This window comes from Oryzias melastigma, linkage group LG13 (assembly GCF_002922805.2).
Source record: "Oryzias melastigma strain HK-1 linkage group LG13, ASM292280v2, whole genome shotgun sequence".
Taxonomy (NCBI): Eukaryota; Metazoa; Chordata; class Actinopteri; order Beloniformes; family Adrianichthyidae; genus Oryzias; species Oryzias melastigma.
Genome location: NC_050524.1, coordinates 14,792,919 through 14,816,814, shown reverse-complemented (window position 1 = coordinate 14,816,814; position 23,896 = coordinate 14,792,919). Strand labels below are relative to the sequence as shown.

The 23,896-nt window shown below is 35.8% G+C and overlaps 1 protein-coding gene across 1 annotated transcript in view; it reads left to right on the top strand.

Annotated features, from left to right (window-relative positions):
* The window catches only part of ppm1lb (protein phosphatase, Mg2+/Mn2+ dependent, 1Lb), a 48,091-nt gene extending 25,500 nt beyond the window's left edge, over positions 1-22,591 (top strand). The window contains exons 3-5 of the mRNA XM_024276872.2: positions 9,257-9,473; positions 16,767-16,928; positions 19,976-22,591. Of these exons, the coding sequence (XP_024132640.1) occupies positions 9,257-9,473; positions 16,767-16,928; positions 19,976-20,319 (723 nt within the window). The 3' untranslated portion in view covers positions 20,320-22,591. The remainder of the gene's footprint in view (positions 1-9,256; positions 9,474-16,766; positions 16,929-19,975) is intronic.
* Positions 22,592-23,896: the final 1,305 nt, after the last annotated feature.

Below are 23,896 nucleotides of genomic sequence, written 5' to 3'. Positions count from 1 at the left end.
GTTCTGGCTCATGGGGTTGGGGCTAACACGAAAGACCAATCAAAATGGATGAGGGTGGTAACCTCTGCACTCACTGACTCTGGGATCTTGGGTAATTATGGACAGAAAATGTCCATAATGTCTGTACTATCATAGTCTTGTGTTGTCCAAAGATGGGCGTAAAAAACAGTTTTATAGTGTACAAACTGCCCCTCCAAAACACAGCTCTAGCCCGTTCCAAGCACCGTTTTGTTATGTCACATAATATGGATGTCAAAAACGCCATTATACTTGAATAAAGTGGCTAAGACCAATTGATAATTCCACTTGTTCCCTGTGGTTTACTGGTTAACACAGTTGCACTTCACTTTTTTCTCGACTCCACGGCATACACAGTGGATTCTAAATGTTTGCTATCTTTTTCTTTTGCTAACTTTAAGCAACAGTATTATTTTGATTATTTTTAAGATGAAAATAATTAAGTTTATTCAGAAAAGCAGAAAATTTTAGACCCTTTTTTTAAGCCCAACACCAATATTTTTTTCAGGTTGTTTCAAATCTGATGGCTCCTATTTGGTTCCATATGTATGTACTTTCAGTAGAAGTGGTTGCTGAAGAGGCTGGTGTGAACGGAGCATAAGATAAGAAGAAGAGCCACATTCTGGAGGTAATGTAAGTCAGCCTAAAAGGCCAGCATACACAGAGGCTGTGGAAGAAGTCCTGCCTGATGAACTTGTCCTCCTCTCACACCGAATCTAAAAAAGACAGGAAAAAAAATTGCTGATTAGTGTGAAATGAGTGAACTCCTCCGAGGTTTTTTTTTCATCCTCGAAAGCAGGAGAAGGTGAAGTCAAGTTAATATCTGAGATAAATCCAGACACCAGGAGTTGTGCAGGGGTGTGTATTAATAGACCAGGTAGCTGTTAGGTCTAAATGCAGTTCCAAAGGACAAGCCTATGGAGATTTGAACTATTCCCTCCTCATCTTTTCTCTTCTTTTTCTGGGACGAGGAAATTCATGAGCTTTAGGAAATCTGAGCGGGGCTCATTCTAACCCTCTAGATCCTCTGCAGAAAGGACTATCTTAGTAAATCCGTCTTTTCATTTATGAGAACTGCCAGTACGTCAGCCTAATGTTCTAATTCTGCATGAAAAGCATGAAACTTTTAAGTAAATGTGTAGGATTTATGCTAAGAATGGCTGTTATTCCTTGTACTTTGTTCTAAATGTTTAGCTGGAACGCTGAACTGTTAATACAGATCTCCTGTGGGGTTAATTAGCTTTTACAAGAGGCCCCAAGAGGAGGTTTTACAGTTTGCAGTTTTAGAAGCATTAATGTTGGTCCTTTTTACTCAGCCAAAAAGAAAAAAGAGGAAGACATAATCTGAACAATGCCCAGATGCCGTTTTTGTGGTAAAACAAATTAGGTCTTCATCAGCACTTTACTTGTGCAGAAGAAATCTTAACTTTGGTTCACTTTTTTATCTATTCTTTTAGCTATTTTGATCCCTGAACAGTTTTCTATAAAGAACAAAATCATTGGGGGACTTTTTGGCTTAGTGATGTAGGAAGAGAGTGTAATATTTAGACACAGATATAATTAGATTTCTTGCAGCAAAGGGAAAGTAGAGGCATTCTGTGTGGGCGATGCTGCTTTCTGAACTCAGTCAAGGTGTGGGATGAGAAACTATCCAAGGCTGTATTTATTTCACAACACCAAATGACCCCTTTCTTATATTCTATTTCTGTTTTAAAGTATTGTGTGTCTTGAAGCCCTGCTTCTGAGTTATCAGAGCTATAGCTATGATGTTGTAGTTTATTTCTTTAGGTAGGCTTGTAGAACATGCAGAAGGTGAAGACAGAGGAGTGTATGAAGGCTTTAAAAAACACTGACTAATATAAAGCAGGAAACTAATATTTGATTTAAAAAATTGATGTTGGCAAAGTCTATGACGAAATTCTGAGATGATTTCAGAAATGTTTTAACCAAACACTTGAAACAGAAAATCAATGAAAATATCTAAAGTATAACACAAAAGAATCAAATGGAAAAAATGATCAGAAATAGAAAAAAATGCATAAATAAAAAAACATAAAATATATAAGAAATAATTTTAAAAATATGAGAAATTATCAATAAATAATTTTCAATAAATAATTTTACTGAGCTGAGAGTGCAGGTTTATAGAGGATTACTCAGAAATGCGTCAGTGGATCAAAATACAGTTTTAGGGTTGTTTATAGTGAGGAATGAACATTAAAATACACTTAAAAGCTCAAAAAGTTGATTTTTTTTTATGGTATATGCCCTTTAAAAGGTGGATCTATAGCCTCATCTTAAAAACCTGCTCAGTCTCTGCAGCCATGAAGTTCTTTGGCTGGCTGTTCATGTTGAGATAAGAAGAACCAAGACCATCAAAAAATTTATAAACCATTAAAATCATTTTAAAATCTTTCAAACAAGTCAAATTGACTTTAGAAGAACACATTTAATCCTTCTTTCCTTCATCTTTATGCTGTCTTTTTTACATATACCATCTAACTGGTTTGAAATCAAGACTTAAGTGAATATTTAAATGTTTTCTTGCTTCAGTTATGAGTCATTTCTGCTGTGAAAGAGTGTAAAATGATTGGGAGCCTCTTGTCTAATCCAAACAGTCTATTGAGGCAGCAACCGGGTCATGGACACTGACGAGGTGCTTCAGAACCCAGGCAGCTTTCCTACGCGTGGTGTGTTTGGGTTTAATGAGTTTTCACCTCCTCTAATGGACGCGGCTGTCACTGGGATCCTTCCCCGAGATGTGTGTGTGTGTGTTACAGATGGAAATGCTGGCTGATGACTCTCTGATGCAATCAATTCCTGATTGCAAATCACCTCTGTAAGAGTTCTCATCACTTTGTGAGCAGAGCCTGTCTGTGTTTGCAAGTCTTTTGTGGATTTAGCATGGCCTGGATGTTGTTGCCTCTGTGGTAACATCAGTTTGTTTCTATAAAAAAAAAAAAGCTGCAATCTGTGCTGTTTTTTCAAAGGGAGGCGTTTGTTTTTCTGAAAATTTTAGGAACCTTGCAAGGAGACGGCAACTGAGGTGGGACAGATGTCTAGCCAGCTGGTACTTTGAGCTGCTGTAACCATGGTTACCAGATGTTCCATCAAACCTGTGTTGCACTGGGACTTCATTTATGAAGATAAATACTAAAGTTAGGGGAATTTTATGACACTCAATGGACTTCCTGACATTTGCCACAATTTTTTTGCTCGGCTGGAGCTGGAGGTATGGCATTTTGGATGGGTGACGTCACACCCGCTATGTCCAGTTCTCGATATACAGTCAATGGTGTAAATAAAGGGATGATGGAAGGTCAGGAAAGGCTTACTTTACAGTTCTACCCACAACTTAGAGGCAAATTTATTATGAACTACTGCAGAAACTATGGCCTAGAAAATGACACAGGTTGTTCGATTTTGGCTTAAAACAATTAAAAGACAACCGGTTACACTTTTACAAAAGATTAGATAATTAAAGTGGGACTTTAAAGAGTAGATTGAGTCACTTAATTCAACCTCTCCCCTCCCTTCTCTTACGTAAATCTTATTTGAGGTGTATCTTAGCACATAGAGTTATGGAAAATACCTAAATATATAAACGCATTTCACTCAGTGAAACAACTTCTTTCAGATTATTTTCTATCCTTGATTTTATTCTGCCCAGTTTGCTCAGAAGAGAAATACTTGAGAAGTATTGATGTACAAAAAGCCTCACATCCTCAATAATCCAGTCTTGTCACGGGAAGCACTCTTTTTGGATGACCTTAGATACAATACGTGAGAGATCAGATTTTAGAATACTTAAGCATGTGAGCTTCTGTCAGGTATTTGAATATTATTCCAGTGACATAAAGGTCAGGAGGTTTGCAGAGGTGTAGGTGCACTGATGGCTTCGTGACTCTTTTTCATCAGATCACACTGTGTGCTTGTGTTGAAAGTTTTCTCTCCAGTCGACTTTTGGAAACTTTTCGTGAACTTTCATTCAAACTCTCCAGGGGGGATCTGGACATAAACGGCTCAGTATCAAGCCTCGTGGCTCCACTCGCCATTTTAGGTGAGGCTTTGTTGTTGGTAGAAATATGGAGCAACACAGCATGAAGGAGACGAGAGTTTCTCCTCCCAGCTGGAATGAAAGCTTGTCTGGGCTTAGTGCATTAGTTCATAAGCACAGAAACAGACACAAAAAATATAATTCCTGTAAAAAGTATGTGGGATGTGATGTGGATGTTTATATAAAATCAATTTTGAGGTTTAGAAATATTCAAATTGCAATTGATCAACAAAATATAAAAAACAAGTCTTATTCTCCTGCAAAATAACCCTTTTTCAGTTACAATGTCTTCACTTTCACACATTTATGCATCAACTTTGTTGACTGAACTCCCCAGTCTTATCATAAAGACCCACTCCTATGAAAATTGTGTTTTTTGTGTGTTTAACATGTTCTTGTTTCATTTTTTTCTCATCACGAATGATGTTTATAAAAGGAATTAAGATGAAAAATTGCTTTTCTGGGTATTTATTTATTCAAATTGTTCTGAGTCACCTTTTAAAATAGATCAAAAGATGATTGGAGTTGGACTCTAAATTTAAAGTGCTGTTTTATGTGTTTGTCAGAGATCAGGCCTGTTGTCATCCCTATGCATTATGAGCCAGAGTTCTTTAGGAATGAAAAATTAAATTAAAAAAAATAACTTTTTGTAACTTCAATTACTAATGGACAAATACAACCCCAACTTGTCAAGATAATTCTTGATATTTTTGTGGAGACAACTTCAAAACTGTTTACTAGGGCAACACTTTCGTACATTTTAAAGTTTTAAAAGTCTTAATCAGCTCTGGCAAAGTGTGATTTTTATGGCTTTTTATGCTGAGTTTTGTGTGTCAATAATGTAAATATTTAGTCTGCATCTGCAGTGAAACAGGAACCAATTAATTTGTATGTCTTAACATATATATGAAGCTAGTCTGGTATAATAGGACCAGAAATTGCATTTCTGTCACAATGTTTTCCGTGACTATTGCTTTTTTTTATTTTATTGTCTGATTCCTCAACACTAATTGTTTTTTCTTTCCTTTTTAATGATGTGCTTGAGTGATGCTAATGAAGTGGTGCAGAAACTGCTCTCTCAAGCCCCTTCTTTTTTTATCTTCTTCTCCAGATCTGCTTTCTCTGTCAGATGATATTTTCCCATGGCCTGTCTTATCCCAGAGCGCAGAGAAAGTATTTTTTTATATATATACTTTGGTTCTGTGTCCCCCTCAGGGTGAATCTAAACAAATCCTCAAATGATTTTCTTCATTTCTGCCTGCCTCGACTTGTGATGGATGGAAGTGTTCGGGCGGGCTGACTATTTCTGGAGAACTGTGAGGCTTCTGCTGGGGGAGGGAGTGTTTGGGTTACAGTGTAGAGACTGCAAGCCGTGTAGGTGACCTCATTGAGCATGTGTGTGTGTGAGGGGGAACATGTGTGAACCTGCATGTTTGAGCAAGTCAAGTCCGATGTGACCCTCGGAATCGTTGTTACTCCCTCAAACACCTTCTGTGTTTAGGCTGGAGGTTTATGCAGCTCTTCCTGTTAGGATAATCAGAATGAAATCAGATTTTAAATCTCAAGGTGTGAGAAATAAAACTCATTCATTCACACTTACTTTTATATTTCTGCTCATCAACACTGAACTAAGTTTGATCAAGTTCTGCAGACTAAAGATGTGGACTAAAATCATGTTTTATTCTTTTGTAAAAGCATTCCTTAAACTTTTTTTTAGTTGTAATGATGCCGTTTTTGCCAACATTTTAAAAATCCTGTGTCATTTTCTTTTTATATAAATATATATATTTTCATTGGTTTTCACAGTTTAACAAGAACATAAAACAAACAGTACCATGGTGGTACATAATAAAGTAATCCAGGCAGTAAAATAAAGTCCAGTGTCATTTTCTAGGACATAGTTTCTGCAGAGCGGCAGTAGAGCATTAGAATTTTTACTCTACATAAGGGGTACAAGAAAATATTAATTCAGTGAAATGTTGCGATACTACATTTGTCAATACTTGTATCAATTTAAAATGCTGTTGTTCTTACACTCAGTTTTACCTTAGGATGAGTAATAATACAAAAAAAAGCTGTGGCAAGTTGGTACTGGTACCATATAAAAATGTGGTGGATTTAGAGGCTGCGTGGCTCATGGAAGTGAGGCCAGACGTGCAGCATACAGTCGCAGAGCAACAATTATATATGTGAAAGGTGTTTTAATATTCAGATAAAGTTTTTTTAAGTCAAAATTTAAAAAAGAGAAAAATATTGTCTCTTAAAATTTCTTGGGCTATATCGCGATACAAATCATATCGTTTATTGCAATACAAATTGTATCGCCAGACTCTTGCTAGTACATATCACTACGGTACTCTGTATTCTGGGTGGGACCGTTTGCTTTTCACTTCCCAATTGCTGAGAGCTCTCTGTTCACACTCTCCCACTAGCTTACAGCTCCTCACATCCTCAACCTAACATTAGCAGTGCAACAAGAAGAGTAATATCGGAGTTCTCACCCATAAAATTTTGATCCACATGCCAGTTCTGAGGAGGAAAACAGAGACATAGATGTATCAGAATGGAGCTCAGTATATTTTGTCATTTTTTTTCCGATGGTATTTTTAGTTTGCTCCTGATTTGAATAAAGAATTATTCAGAAATGCAATTTTAGGCTAAATTTTCTTTATACTATATGTCCTCTAGCGTCAGAAAATGCCAAAAGAACATCAAAACACAATTTTCATTGGATTGGGTCCCTAATGAATATTTTTTATTTCAATTTTTTTTAGATATTTCTGTTTGTTTCTGGAATCAAAGTTTGCTTAGATGACCCATCCTATCTGATCCCAGTGAATCAGTAAATCTAAAATCTCGTCATATATATTGTGTTTCTTTTTTACTTTCACCTTTTTTCTATCATCCCCTGACTTGTCTTAGTCTTCATTCTTCCTGTTATCCAACCCTCCATCCTTTCTTTAATCCTTTTAATCTTGTCTTAGTTTTGACATTCAGGTTAAGCAGCTGGAGGGATGATTAAAAACTACCCAATGAATTGTTTTGCTGATTGGTAATCTTGGTGAAACAGAGAAGAAACTGAAGGAATTTCTCTTCATTTTATGACACTGAAGATGTGAGCTCTTTACAGCCATTTTCCAGTGCAGTGTGATCTGAACTGCAGATTAGGACACCAGAGACATTGGGTTCATCTGAGGGTCTCTGTTGACGCACCTGAAAAAGCCCAACTCCTTCTCTCCCGTGGCCTGGAGCTGCTCGTTTTCTGTGAATATTAGACGTGTGAAAAGCGAGCTCTGAAGGATACAGATCAGTGGCCCGTCAGCAGTAAGTTATCAGACGTTTCATGACCTTCTACTGGCTGGTCGTGTGTGAGCGCCCAGCCTTGACAGACGAGTGCTGCTTGCTCTAAACATGCAGATAGCATGGAACAAAATATCAGCATGGTGATATATTTTGGAGAAAATGGGCAAAGGTGAGGTTACAGTTTCCACTGCTGGATCCCACGGAGCTGGCATGTGTTTTGGGATGTGCTTTTTCTGTCTTTCTCTTTATTTTTGGTTCATCCTCTTCAGCGAGGGAGGAAAGACAAAAATGCTTTTGCTGTAGGAGCCCTTTTCTATGCCACATGTGCACTTATTTGTACATTTATTATTAGTTAATAAGGAATGTAGATACTCAAATGACCCAGCTTGCAACTTAAACCCAAAGACATAAATATGGAGAGAATATATAGAATCATTGGATTTGTGTGTGCATAATTCTTGATTTGTAACTCATACAATATATTTTGTGCGTAACTTTACGTACTTGCAGTTGTGCACGTTTTTAGACATTTCTATATTAACAATCAGGGCATATCTGTTCAAGAAAGTGGGAAAATGTCAAGGTTTTACCAGATATTATTCACAATCTAAGTTTAAAGCAGCGGAAAAGAAAACTCTGATGACCCAGCTTTCTAGCAGCATTTAAACGCATCACTTACAAATGAATCTCCGAGTTGTGAAAAGAGTCATGCATCATTTTTAAATATTTGTATGTGTAGTTAGTTTCAAGCTGGGGTATTAAAGTTGTGCATGTGTACATTTATTTTGTATTTTATGTATTTTGTCATTTTTGTACACGTGAAAGCACAGTTGCAAGTACATAAAGTTACACACAAAATGTATTGTATGAGTTACAAATCAGGAATTACGCACACACAAATCCAATGATACTGTATTCTCTACAGACATAAATCCTAGTCTTTTAAATAAAAACAGTTCTTTAACATATCAGAAAAAAAATATTATTTTTTTGTTGTTTTGTGTGATTATCTGACCTCCCTCATACTTTTATGAAGGGGCGGAGCTAAAAAACAACTGTATCTGAGGGGAAAGTTCTGTAAAATTATGTAATTCTAATCGATTGATTCATTATTATTGTCTATATTTTATTTAAAAAATATATCCATCCATCCATCCATCCATCTTCTTGACCGCTTCATCCCGTTCGGGGTCGCGGGGGTGCCGGAGCCTATCCCGGCTACTGATGGGCGAAGGCGGGGTTCACCCTGGACAGGTCGCCAGTCCGTCGCAGTAAAAAATATATTGTTTTTGTTATTTTTGCAAAACCTAAAAACTTGTACTGATGATTTTCTTAATCCTTGTTAATAATGATACTCAATAATTGTGGGGGGCAAGTGTGGGGCGAAGAATTTGACCCCCGTTGCTCCGCCCCCTGTACACAGTGGCCCATCATGAACCCAGGAACATGTATCAAATAAGCTGGAAAGTCGTGATGATTTTCTGGCTGCATCCACACACTGTATTAGAAATATATCTCAAATGAGAACTTCAGAAAGATGAGGACATTTTGTTAGAAAATTTTTTTATTTTTTTCTCAATTTTTTTGCATTAGCTGACAATATATTTACATATATATATATATACAGTATATATAACAGTCTTAAATTTTTACTTATCTGGAAAATAAGTATTTTTTAGGTATGCCCCTTTATTTCTTATTCTGGATAGAAAACTCTTACTTTGACTCAACATTATCAGAAAATCCTATTCTTTTCCTTTATTATTATAATTGTTTGGATTATATCTTAGATCTTCTGGTGGATATAAAGACTTGTTTTTGGCTTCTGTTGTCTGATTTTTTTCCTTCTTTCTCCCCTCTTTCGCTCTCCATTATTAGGCTGCTGCTGACTTTGCGAAAGCTCACCTGCCCGAAGCTCTGCGCCAGCAGCTACTGACCTACGAACGGGGGAAAGAGCGAGACCGAGACAAAGACAAGGAGAAAGACGAGAAAAAGGAGGAGGCCAGCTTTTCCTATCCCACCATCCTGGAGCAGCAGATCCTGACGCTGGACAGAGACATGCTGGAAAAACTTTCTGCCACTTACAACGAAGCAGGTGTGTATTGGTGCTTTCATGAACCCATACTTGAGTTTTACCGAGATGAGTATGGTTGATTATCTGGTGGAGATTACCAGCAGAAAAACATCCGGATGAGTTTAATAAGTTTGTATTTATTCCAATATTTGATTCTTCATTTAGCTCCCTGATACCCATTGAACTGTGAGTGTCAGCAGTCCAAAGACTTTGCTTATTCAGCTGTTCAGATGCATGTTGATCTTTACGAGGCTTGTAGTAATTACCTGAGATGGGATGTTGGGAATGAGAGAGTGAAGGATAGTGAGTGTTCAGGGAAGGGTCAACTTAAGGATCCATGTCCGGAAAGGGAACGTTGTGCTTTGTTTGAGTAGGAGTTTTGCAGCACAGAGGAAGGAGAGCCTGCTGGGATTGCTAAAATGAAAGGAAATGAGGGAAAACACAAACATGGACACAAAGCTGTCGATTGTGAGTGATCCAAACTTGCTGTTTGGAGGTCGTGGGTGGGACGACTTCAGGGCAGTGCTGGGACAAGCGGGGTACGCTCATATAAACAGATTTCTATTCATATAAGATGTAAGGTCAGGCCAAGAAGATCTGGGAACTCATCATCAAACCATTTTGTTTTGCAGCAGCAGCATTATCCGGTTACTGAACATGAAGGGCAAGATTATAATCTCATTTCATGGTATGACTGGTGGCTTTCTCTCACCTCAAGAACTTTGAAGTTCCTGTGTGAAGGTCGTTTTTCTGTGGTGTGGCCCCATCAAAGCCACAGGCTCAGTGGATAGGGAAGAGAAATAACTAAAAAAGTAGCATCTAGTTTGTTTATTTTCACTAATTTAAGAGCTTTTTCATGCAGAATTGTTTCTGATCTCCTTTGGTGTGCATCTTGAAAGTTAGCAAATCTTTTGTTAAATAATTAATGAATTTAAAAAAAGATTAAACTATGTTTTCTTTACAAACGTGTTGGGTTTGTGGCTCCTAATTATTTGTAAATTGTTTTATTTTTACACTCTACAGTATTAGCAGCTTTACTGGAAATAGTTATTATTTGAGCTCCATTATTTCATAAACCAACAGTGAGATCTTATGGTTCTACACAAAGAAGACATTGAAATGATCTAACCAAGCAACTACACACAATTGTTATAGACATGTTCATAAACCAAGACTGGTATTATAAGGTTTCCATTTATTTTAAGAATGAATTTATGTGACAACCAGATTTAGTTGAAGAGTTTCTGTGAATCCCATAATAAGAGACTACAATAAATAAATCATTCCATAATGATTAGGGTAAAAGCAATGTTCTGTTACACCAGACTCTGTGATCTGTTGGGTTCAGAGCATAGACTGTATATGAGAACTGGACTGACCCCTCCCTCCCTTGTTTTCCAAACAGGAAGTACCTGGTGGTTCCAAGAAGCCAAAATCCCACAGACTTCTGCTCAGAAATAAACAGCTATTACTCAGGTCGCAGGGCCTCAATCACACACATACACTCTCACATTCACACCTAGGGACAATTTAGAGTCACCAATTAACCTATGAAGCATGTTTTCATGCAAACTCCACACAGAAAGGTCCCAGCCAGGAGTCGAACCGGGGCCTTCTCGCTGTGAGGCAAGAGCGCTAACCACTGCGCCACCATGCAGTCCCCTTATTGTAAGTTATTCAACTTATAAACTGACCAATCAGATGTCTAAATAAAAGTTGATTTTGTGTCAAACGTTTAAAACATTTGATTGACGGATTCTCCTGAGCCCACTTTCAAGTGAATAGGGATGCAGACATCCAACAAACTCACTCCTGATTGGTGAGAGTGGTTGCCATGGGGACGCCGACTCAGTCCACATGACCAATCACTGCTTACTGATGACATCAGGCTCTGGCTCCAACACGACAGCATCCATATTGTAAAAAAATGGCGAGTGAGTTTACCCAAATTTCATTGGAACCAGAAGTACATAATTTTCTATGGGTGACATCACACTTGTTCGGTCCAGTTCTCATATACTGTTAATGGTTTATAGATATTAGTTTTAAAAGATAGGAGTAATAGCCATCCTTATAAGGAAATTTGGATTCAAACAGCTTGATTTCAAAATAGTTTTTATTAGAAAATGATTATGCGAAGCTAATATTTGAGTAAAATTGAACCGTTTTTGACCCAAACAGTGTCTGTCTTAAGAAAGAGCAGCTGAAGTGTGTCTGGTATGTTAATTGAAGAGGTCATTGGTCGGGAAGAGGTTCACTGAGGTGAAAATGATGGGTCAGATGATAACATGGAGAATGATGAGTGTCAGAGCTCAAAACAACCAGTCTGGAGGCCACGCCTCTCAGAAAATGTTGACCTTCCACTGTGTTGTGTCACCTTTTGTTTTCTCATTTTCCTTTGCCTTCCTGGCTCCTTAGCTGAAGCACCGACTTCTTGGTCCAAATTGTTCAAGTTCCAACAGAAGACTTCCTCCTGATCCATCACTGCTTAATGTTCCAAAAACACTCCCTCAGCTTTTAATCTTCTTCATGTGGACAGCACAACAACCTGGAGGGAAAATCCACCACCGCTTCAGTGAATTATCTAGTCTCAGTCTCAGTCTTTGTTTTACTTCCCTACCAGCATCTAAGGGGATGTCTGCTGATGAGGTTGCAGTTGTGAGTCCTTGTCTCAGAATCTGATTTAACTGTCACATGATACATTGCAGCCATCTTTCTGTCGCAACAAGTCTAAATTGAGCTGGCTACGAGAGCAGATTCAAGCACAATACACAGATCCATTTCATTCAGCTCCGTTTCCTGGACAACAGCAAGTTGATTCATCCTCGTTCAGCAGCAAACCTCATCAATTTAAGAAAACTTTCACACGTATATTCATTTAAGATATAACAATGTTCTGGTTGCAGTTTTTACAAATTCTCTCTTTTTTCTCATATTGTCTGCTTTAGAATCCAAACAATCTCCATGTTTAACACAATTCTCCAGTAGATTGATGCAGTATTTTTGGAAAGTTAAAAATAAATGGAAGAATTCACAAATGCTTTCTATAGTTTTACCTTTAATGTGGCTGCATGCCACTGGATAGTAATAAAAAAAACATATTTCTCTCCTTAATTGGACTAAGCAGCAAATCTATTTTAAGGGTTTAAAGTAAAATTGCAGAATCTGTATCTGAATGTAGATTTGGCCGAGGTGTCTAGGTTGTATCCGAATTCCTTCACTACAAAGTGCCCTACTACAGACCACATGTTAAACTATTTAATCTGGCAGGAATAAATCATAATTATAATCCTTATTTGCTTTATTTTGTTATATTATTTTCCCTATTGCACACCATGAATACATTGATCTTTGTTTAGGTGCAGGAAATTATTCTGCATTTATGTGGTGTTGGAAAATGTGTCATTTCCGAGTAGGACAGTCATTTTTCGATCATTCTGACACCGCATGAACGCACCATTTCTCAAAAAAAAAAAATCAACCCATTGGTGCAATTGTCACTAAAATGAGATTTAAAGTCACAGTTTTAAAATCAAATCCCCAATATTTTCAGTTTTAAATTAAATATATATATTTGTTATTAATCAAAAATACAATGTGTTTTCATCCAGATTTCATGTTATTTCTTTCTCTAAAGAGGTGAATTACAAACACACCCCTCGCATCTGCTTCTGGTCCGGCCCTTCTGTCAAATTTTAGAACTCAAAATGTTTTCCTACAACTTATAATGTTGATTCATTTATAACAGTTATAATTTGCACACATTTTGGTGCAGTAAAACCATCTTGGTTAAGTGAAACAAAACAGAATACTAAAAAAACAGAATTACGGACGCATGCGTGCTAGTAGAGGGTTGGAGTTTGGTCAAATGAAGATGAAGAGAGTGGAAATATGGATGTAGATTAATTTGTTGAAAACAGAGGCAAAAACTTTTCAGTTAAGTGCAAGTTATGTCTTGGTGATGAGCTGCTTTTGCCTACCCTAGTGTAACTGAGCAACCAACTCTCATGTCTGTGCTAACTTTATAAGTTACTTTTGAAATTGGGTAATGAGTAAAGTAATTTAATTACAATTTCATCCAGTAATTAAAGTAATCGATTACTCTTTAAAAGTAATTTATGCAACATTGCATTTCACTGACCTAAAAATCAATTATTGTTACACCCCATAGAAAAAAAGCTTTTAAAAAAGACTCAAAAATTCTATAGAGGTTGTTTTTCTTCATTTTTTGACAGTTAAAAATATGATAGAAAATGTGATGTTTATGACATAATAAAGTAACCAATCATTTTTTTATATCAGTTATTACTTTTTATTGTATATTAATTGCATTGATTTAGTTAAATAGTGCTTCTCATAAAATCTAAAACATAGAAAATCTCTATTTTCAAACTCCTTTTTGACCCTTTACAATTTCATAATGACCTTACTTGCATTTTTTAATTTGAGTTTTGATTGTTTTGGACTGCAGACGTGCCTGTTTTTCTTCAGAAAAGGGAATGAAGAATTAAATTGAAGCTAGAGTCCCAAAACAGATTTATACTAAAGTATTATGGTGACAATACAAAAAGGTAGATAAATGGTTTTACAGTGCAGGGAAATCTTAAATCTGAGTGTGAGTGCAAGGATCTTAACTAGATGGCAGATAAACTGAGATCCTGGCTCGGACAAACCAATAATTAACACAAACATGCCATATTTGAGCTGTGGGGCTGCTTAAAAATGGGGATTGCTGAATGTATGCTGGGCATGGTCAAGCTAATTGGAGTAGGATGTGCTCTCAAAGCACCCCAGTCCATCATTTCCATCACCATGGAAACTAGATAAGGATAATTAGTTGGACAGTGCGGCACAGGGCTATGGAGGCATCGGAATTAGTGATGCGTACAATTATGAAGCTAAAAAAATAGAAAGGATTCAGGATTCACTCATTTGGCATTTTTCTCAGTTGTAGTTGTCACCCATCCAACCATTCTGTCTAACTCTTTTACTTAATTTGTATCTTTTTATTCTACTTGGAGCTGTTAATACACAGTAAAATGCCTCTTTCATAACGTCTCTTTTCTTCTACTTTCTGTAACTCTGATCCTCTTTCAGCTCTCTTCCTTTTTTGTGCTCTCACATTTCATTTTATCTGCATCCTCAGCAGCCCTTTCTGCTCCAATGCTGACTTTTTTCTTTTTTAGAAACAGCAAAACAGAGCTGAGCTGGAATGAGCCTTCAAAGTCGAGATGGATTTCATTTTTTCAGCCAAATGCTTCGAGACAAACTGCAGGAGAAATCTTCAGCAGTCTTCATAAGCAGTCACGGAGCTTTGAGGCACAGTTTGAAATGTGCAGGAGCCTTTGCTCATACGGCATTTGAGTCCGCTTTGCTTCACGTCTGTCCTCTGTCTCCTGTGACTTATTTTGTTCTTGAATTCTGGGTGAGTCTGCCTCTCCCTCCCTCTCCGTCTGGGTGGTCCATCCTCAGGTGGTGGGGGTCCCCCAGCTTTCCACAGTAAATCCCACTCTCCATCATTTTCCTCATAGTGAGAGCAGATGGCCTGACAGTCAGAGCTGGACTTTTTTCTCCTTACTTTAATAGGACTTGTATAAATACAGTAAATTCCTGGGATGTACTCAAGTTTTCCTTGTTGTATTTCATAAAGTATTTTAGAAATAAAAAAAGGATCAAATTTACTGCATTTCTGCATCATTTCCATAATGTCCACTACGATGACAATGGTGTTTTTGTGGCATTTTTTGTGATGGAGGACACATATGAAGAAATTTAAGCTCAAAGGTGCATTTCTGAGAATTTCTTTATTCAAATCATTGTATATCAGGAGCAAACAAAACAAAAATAGAATTGGAAAAAGCTTGTAGCTGTGACAGAAATGTTATAATTGTTAATTTTTATTTTATGTATTTAAAAAAAAATACATTTCTTAATGTAATTTTTTAAAAATTTTTCTATGTGTTGCTGGATAAGCAAAGTGTAATGCTGCGTGTGACAAATTTGCATTAACCCAGGAGGGGAAAATTAAAAACAAAAATAAAATTAGGGGACTTTACTTTTAATTATTGTCTCGATAAAAATGAGAAAAATACCACAAAGCTCAGGAGCCCCGCTCGCTGACCTCCGGGAGGCTGGCTGCAGCTAGAGATCAGGTGTAACAGGCTGTCAATATGTCCAGGATGCATCCCGCCTTCAACAGTAGCCGTTACAAACTATGGCAACCCCGTGGCTCCAGTGGGTTAAGAAAATAGAAGTTTAAGACAAAAACATTTGCATTAGTTGGTTTTCATCTGCTGCTCAAAATTTATTGTTAAACAACCATTTCCGCTTTGAAAAGTCTGTCCGCCATGATGGAGCTCTATGCATTCACCCATCCGCCATGTTACCTACAGCTGCGTGCCTGTCCCACTTGAAGACAAATTGATCCATGAACGTCTTCGTTTTTCTCCTCTAAGCTGGAATCTGGCTCAAAACTGTACGGCTGGAAAACTCCAATATTGCTCGCCATTTTTGTTGCACCGCTAATGTTAGGTTGGGGTTGTGAGGGGCTGTAAGCTAGCAGGAGAGCGTGTAAGTAAAGTGATGGTGGGAACGGCCCCGCCCATAACTCGGAGGTGAAGTTCTAATAAACTCCTGCCGCTCTACAGAAACCTAGAAAACGATGCAGGTTTTTTTGATTTTGACAAAAAACTACATCAACATAATTTAAAAAAAAAGCACAGTTTAAAAAAGATCAAGATAATCAGAGTGGGACTTAAACTTTTATTAAGGTTTGTTGTTTTTATTTTCAAATTAAAAATGTTCACACTATGACAATTTTTTTGTCTAAACTCCAATAGGACTCAAATATAAATGCTTATTTATCATAGCTATGTGATGGACAGATTCGAATATGGAAACCTTTTTAAGTTCCATAAAGGGGTCAGTTGAACCTCGTGGTAGAGTGTCCGTCCTGAGACTGCAAGGTTGTGAGTTCAAATCCAGGCAGAGTCGTACCAAAGACTCTAAAACAGGGACCCAGTGCCTCCTTTCTTGACATTCAGCATTTAAAGGGGCTAAACTGGGGGAGTTAAAGCTTCAAATGATTCCAGAACGCAGCTGTATCTGCAGCTCACCCCTCCCCAGGGATGGGTCAAATGCAGAGAACACATTTCACACACCTAGGTGTGTGACTGACAACTAATGGGACTTAAAGAATACGTTACAAATACTTGTTTTTCCTAATATTATTATCATTATTATTAATAGTTTGATCTTTCAGCTGCCCTTAAATCCACACTATTCTGATCCGTTTCCCTCTCCTCTCTGTTTCAGGCACCACATGTCTGGTGGCTCTGCTCTCTGATAAAGAGCTGACTGTGGCGAACGTCGGAGACTCTCGTGGAGTTCTGTGTGATAAAAACGGCAAAGCCATTCCCCTATCGCATGACCACAAACCGTACCAGCTCAAAGAACGCAAGAGGATCAAGAAAGCCGGTGAGAAAGCTGCAACTCTTTTTTTTTTTCTTTTCATCTTTTCCAGAGCAAAGGAACAAAGCTAAAAACATAAGAGAACATCAGATCATGAAAGGGCAAAAATATGTTTTTCTTGTGATCAAAGCTCATAATAATTCTTCTTTCTTTGTGTTTCCTGAGCTGTCTTCGTCACTCACTGAAGGTCAGCGTCTACGACTGTGTTATCAAATAGAAGCAGAGAATTCACGCAGTTTAAAGTGAATGTCACTGTTTTCACTCTTGTCCAGTCTGCACACTTGCTCTGCTGAGGAGGTTGAAGGCAGATTGCCAAATTAATAATTTGAAGGGAAGCTCAACATCACCACCTATTGAGCAATGTTGGTAATAACACTGCTTTTGCATTAAAAAGCTTCATCTTCTGTCTTAATTTCTCCTACAAATAAAGAACAATAACTGTGACCTTTTTCAAACATGTGAATAAAGATGCTGATTCCAAATGCTAACTTGAAATTCCATAGATAGAATTTCCTTAACATGTTTTAATGAGACAAACCTACACAAAAGCAGACGTGTAGCATTCAAAAAAAAAAAAGATAAACATGTTCCATTATATATTTTAATGCTCTGTTTTGACAAATAATTTGGTCACCAGCATTTATGGTATTCTTCAAATAAAATATCTCTTACATCAGGCGTAAAATTATCAAATTATATTTTGAAAGTTTTACCATTCATTTTTTATAGATTTGGGGTTAGTTTGCCCTCAACACTCTTAAAGATGAATAATAGTAATTAGAATAATAGCAATTAAGCACTATCCACCGAATAAATTTCTAACAAACATCTAACCTCCTATTATGAAACCTTCCATCATGATGCCACCACCACCTCCTTTCATTACAGATATTATACATATTGTGTGAAGATCTTAACTTTTTTATGATTGTTAAAAATTAGGGATGTAAAAAAAATTAAATACAAATCTAAAAATCAATCTACCAATGGGAGTATTATTTGAAAACCATAGATATGAACGAGATTATGCTGGTAAAAAGGTATCAATTAGGAAATTAATTATCAGTTTCTGTCAAAGTCGGTTTCTCTTCCTGTTGTGTTTCTGCTGTTTTTTTCCTCTTTCTGTACATACACTGCAGACAAAAAGACGTCCAATCACACGCTTGCTTCTACCAAGCCAGTCTAGTACAATTATAGCTGAAGGTGAACCGCAGTGAGGGATGTGTGAACTAAACATATGTAAACCTTTATTTTTCACAGCTCTAAAAACAGTACCTGAGTATAATATGACACTTAGAGCAGTCTAAAAGACCTAAAATGTCAGGTTTGAAGCTGTTAGTTTGTTTTTGTTGCTTAAAATATAAAGTGACAGTAGGTAAAAGTCAAATAGTATTTTGATTTATTTCAAACGTGTTAAACAAAACATGTAGAACACTACAAAATTATACAATTTAAAAAAAAAAGAATACAAAAGTCAAGCATTAAGAAGTACAGTTGCACATGAAAGCATGAGAACCCTTTGGGAATAACTAATTTTTTGTATGAAATAGTCACATGATGTGTTTTTTTTCTTCTGCTTAAATCACACCGAAATATGTTTTCATGTTTCTTTTGAACACAATCAAGTGTCCAGTTTATGCATAAACCAAGTAATTCCAAAGAGTTCACATAATTTCTCCAGAAACTATACATGTTTGAAAAGGGGAAAGGCTGAAGCCAAAGCCAAAATGATATTTTCTCTTTTTCCAGAGTAAATATTTGGATATTTAATTGTTTTTGTTCATCTATTTTGTATTTTAAGACCTGTTTCTCTTTAATTTTGAAAGTAAATTGTCTTTGTTAAAAGGCTTGTTATTTATCATTTTAAATGACAAAAAAATAATGAATATCTAGACTGTATTGATTTTAGAAAATCACACTGCATTGTATCGGAACATTGTTATCTTTTATGCATCAATTTGCGGACTAAATATTGAGATGTGTATTGAACCGTGTGAGAGGGAAAGATCCAGAACCCTATTAGAAACTGTTAATACCAAAGTTTTCTTAGTTTATTTCTATTTATACTATGGTATAAAATACTTGATAAATACTCTATTCTAATTGGCTGCTGGGTATGGATTAAAAAGTGATAATCCACATTGCTTCATCTTCTGGACAAAAACTTTGAATTGATTCTTTATCTAACCTATCGTGACGATCAGCATATATATCGCTTTACTTTCCCGCTGCAGTTGAGGTTGGTGTCGGCTCAGCTGGCTCAGCAACGCCTTGTCATGTTACCGTGACAACACGCTGCATCATCTATCAAATACTCCACTTTTTGTGAAAAAGTGATCTAAACCGGAAAGATAACAAGAATAAATTACTACATATCGATTGAACATTGATTTCTTTTGTAAGTAACCATAGTATAAGCAGGATAATGCCCATTTGAAGTGTGCATTATCAGAAAACAATGTAAAGCAACTGTCATCCATTTTGCGTTGGACGATTTGGGTTTCCACAGGGTATGCGGAATTTTACTGAATTTATTTTTTGAATAAGGACAGATATAGAAACATGAACAGAAGTCCCAAACCCATATCATAATGCTTTTGCAGCATTTTGTCCTTAATTCCTAATAATGCACACTTCGTCTTACATTATCCCTTGCGGTTTCGTTTCTTAGAAAATGCATCTTACTTCTTTCACTTTATTTGAACATTGTCCATAAGTGCTCAGGATTTGGGGTTTTAAAGTTCCAAAAACAAACATTTAAATGAATAAGTTAGTAAAACAGTTTTGATAAAGAAGAAATGAAGTATAATTTGATCTGAAATAATAAAGTTTGGTTCCCAAATATGAACCGATATACTCCCTCTAGTGTTTTGCAGGACACTCTGTAATCTGTGACGTTTTTTTCTAAATTTGAATTTATCTTCTGTTGTTATGGGAGCTGATTCATGATAGTTTTTGTTGTGACATGTGCTGCACTTTTATATAATTGTACTTCAAAATGAAGGGAAAGCATTCTTCACCTTCTGATGGTTTTTTTTGTGTTTTCTCTGCAGGTGGATTCATCAGTTTCAATGGCTCGTGGCGTGTTCAGGGCATCCTGGCCATGTCTCGATCCCTGGGCGACTACCCGCTGAAGAATCTGAACGTGGTGGTTCCCGACCCCGACATCATGACCTTTGACCTGAACAAGCTGCAGCCTCAGTTCATGATCCTGGCGTCAGACGGCCTCTGGGATACTTTCAGCAACGAGGAGGCGGTTCGCTTCATCAGGGAGAGACTCGATGAGCCGCACTTTGGCGCCAAGAGCATTGTCCTCCAGTCTTTTTATCGGGGTTGCCCTGACAACATCACCGTAATGGTGGTGAAGTTTAAAGCCAAGAGCGGAGAAAAGAAGTAGACCGTCCCGCCCACGGCATGTATACAGTATGACGGTTTGAATTCATTTAAGGTGGAAGATTTAAAGCTGCTTTTTGAACAAGAACTATTTATATCGTAGGTATTTACTGCAGTTTGCTCTTAAAGCTCACCTGAAACACCTTTTCTCTTTTTAACCCTGCGAGTGACACAACGCAACAACTACTCAACTGTGTATGAGTGCACTGGAACAAGTGGAGGTCAAATAAAGACAGTATTCTCGTTGAAAAAAAATGTATAATTTCACTGTAAAGCAAACCCGACTGAGAGATTTAAACATTGTTAATTCCTTTTTTGTCATTTTGTTACCTGTAATATTCCAAAATTCGTTTTCTTCATATGCAGTGACAAATTGTGTATTTAAGTGGAAGAAATGATGCAAACTTTCATATGTTACATCGTCATTATTTAGCCTTATGCATGATAAATGGCAAATATGAGATTTGTTTCTCTGCAGCAGAGTCTGTACAAGACTTGTTGCACAAAGAAAACTATAGATGTTTCTGTTTCTTTTTGATTATTTTTTTTTCATGACTGCTAACATATATATATTTTTTAATTTCAAATCTCCTTTTATTTAAAGCTTGTTAGACTTGTAAAGCTGAGCTGCTCCACCAACCTTTTAAGAAACACAAAGATCAAGACCCAAGTGATGAATGTTATTGTATACTCTAATAACAGAGGATCAGGGGTCTCAAACTCATTTCATTGTTTGGCTCCACTCGCCTAATTTCCTTAACTTGACTTAAAAAAAAAAAAAAAAAAAAAAACTAGTTCTTGCCCATATTATTATTACTTTTGATTGTAAATGATTATGTTACAATGAAATCTAAGTAAACAGAATTGTTGTTTTTAGTAACAAAAATAATTGTGAAAGTAGAGAAGATGGAGGTTCCGAGCTGTGGAAATCATGAGACAAGAAAAGATTTGCAGTAAAGGAAAAAGAGGGAAAGTATTTTAAAATCTGAAAGTACTTTATGTTACACTTTTTTTTTTGGTAGAAGTTGATTCTATCTGAAAATAAAGAGCCAAAAGCATATTGAGAAATTTCTTACAAATTCTAATATATTCAGTTTTATTTTTAGCACAGAATTAAATTCATATTTGTATTTTAAACTTGTTACAGTAAGTAAAAGCTGACATTTGTCTCCAGTAGGAAATGGTCAGTTTGCACCATTTCTTAGATCGTAAAATGTTTTATTTCATTTTTTTTCATCTTGTATTTTAGGGTATATGATAAAAAAAAAAACTCTTTTTTCTGTTTTTTGTATCCCTCAAACAGTGTTGTGGCCTTCCAATGAAATGACATTGATTTTGAAACCCCGCTGTATTCATAGAAGCTTAATTTAGATTATTTTCCAACACGAATAAGGTCATAAAGCAGTCAAAATCATAATTTGTAGTTTTCATTTTTTCTTGGACAGAATTTTTATTTAATGGCTAAGAAAGCAATCATCCATAATGACATAAATTGCATAATTTTTTTTTTAAATAAACTTTTTCTGATTTTAATCTTCTTTTTTTTAAACTGCATCATTTTAAATAAATATACATATTTTTTTCTTGAACTGTTTAGTTCTTCTGATTGATTCCGTTTTTGGTTAAGCGTTCTTTTATTTTTTCAGTACATTACAAACTGCATTTGTTTTTTATTTTCTCTTAAACTGGTGAAAATATATCAGATGTTTGAATGAAGTTGCCTTAATTTTTTTTTTTTTTTTTTCTGCCAAAACTACTTGTCAGCTAAATGCATATGATCGTGCAGGGCAGGATGCACGCTCTCGGTCTGTACCTCAGTCATTCAGATATCATGGAGTGAATGTGTTCATGAAACCTAAAGATGAATGTAAATAGCGTCCTCACGTGAATACCAGCTCTACCCAGACACACACAGACGCCCCTGATCCTGAGCGAACTGCAGAGATGTATATACGTCCAGATAAAACTGTTAGTGCTTATTTTTAGGACACATTTACCCAGATCATGTAATGATGTACCCCACTGAATGTTTCTTGCATTTGTTATTTGTTTGGGTGACTTTAATACATGACTGCTAACATTCTAAGAAACTGAACATTTCAAATTTGAAAACCACCAAAGTGACATAATAAATGATTGTCACTCTTGTGGAGTTTTTTTATAAGTTAAAAATTAAGGTAACTATTGAAATGGATATTGCAAAGTCAGAAAAAAACAAGATTTGTTCATCAATATTGAGACATAACCATGACAAAATAAAGTTTGTATGAAATTCACATTTTCAACTGAATTTTCTTTTTTTTTTTTAATTTGGGCAAAATAAGTGAATAAAAAGCTGATTAATTTTATTTTTTTGTTCGGAATATCTTTTTTTTTTTGCATTTATTTGGAAAAAATGTATAAAACAAAAATCAAGCAAATGGCTACAAGTCACTCCATATTAAACATATTAAAAGATTTTAAAATCCTAACAGCAATTTCTTGAATATGTACAATAAAAAAATAATTTATATTTAAGCCTAAAGAAACCATAGTTTGGATATTACTCCACCCAATAAATCAAAAAGCACTTTGCTTTTAACAAGTCTTAATAATTCTCACACTTGTTTCACAGTTGAATTCCTCTTAATAATGAATTTACTGCAGCTATTCCATTTAAACTCCATACAGTTATACAGTGACATTCAGTATTTGGCATCACTGTTGTTTTTTTTAATTATGAATTAATGTATACATTTATAGTTCTAGGATACATTTACTGTACCATGTTTGGAAAAAAACCTCAAGCATGCTGTTTGATTAATGATTTTTTTAAACATGTACATTATTCAAGACAACTGTAAATTAACCAAATTTAAATATTTTCTAGTAATTTTGTTGTTATTGAACCTTTATTTTACCAAGAAGTCCAATTGAGATGAGATCTATTTTTCAAGTGAGACCTTGGCTGAAAAAAAAAGTATAATCACAAGAAAAACATACAGTAAAAACAATAAAGTAGAAATAATACAATTACATTTAACAGTATAATGTTTAAATCATGAATAATAAAGTCAAGAGTGACGTGAATATTTTTGCATAAATTGGATAGCATTACATTGAAGGATCAGTCAATCATGTAATAACTGATTAAAAAAAAACTATTTGACTTTATTAAAAAATAGAATTGATGTAGCTTTAATATAACAAAATAAAATGGAACTAAACAAACCAAATTAGTGAAGTAAAAAAACACATTGATCCCAAAAAATTGGTAAATATTTTGTTACCATAGAAGCTCTATTAAAATCACCAGATAATAAATAATACTTCAAATGCGCAAAAAAAAATAACAATGATTATCGTCCAGTTTTAATGAGACGTTGTAGAGTCAGCTGACAGGAAGAAAGATCTGCAAAAGCGCTCCTTCCTGTAGCGAGGTGTTAGGTTGTAAATATAGTAAATTTATCATCCGTGATCACATCAAGGATTTTTTTTCAGAAACTCTCTCAGTTTCTTCATCAGTTCCTCTGTTTCTTGCTATTTTTTGTACTAATTATTTAAAAACAATATAAAAAATATTGTTTTTTTTTGTTTTAATG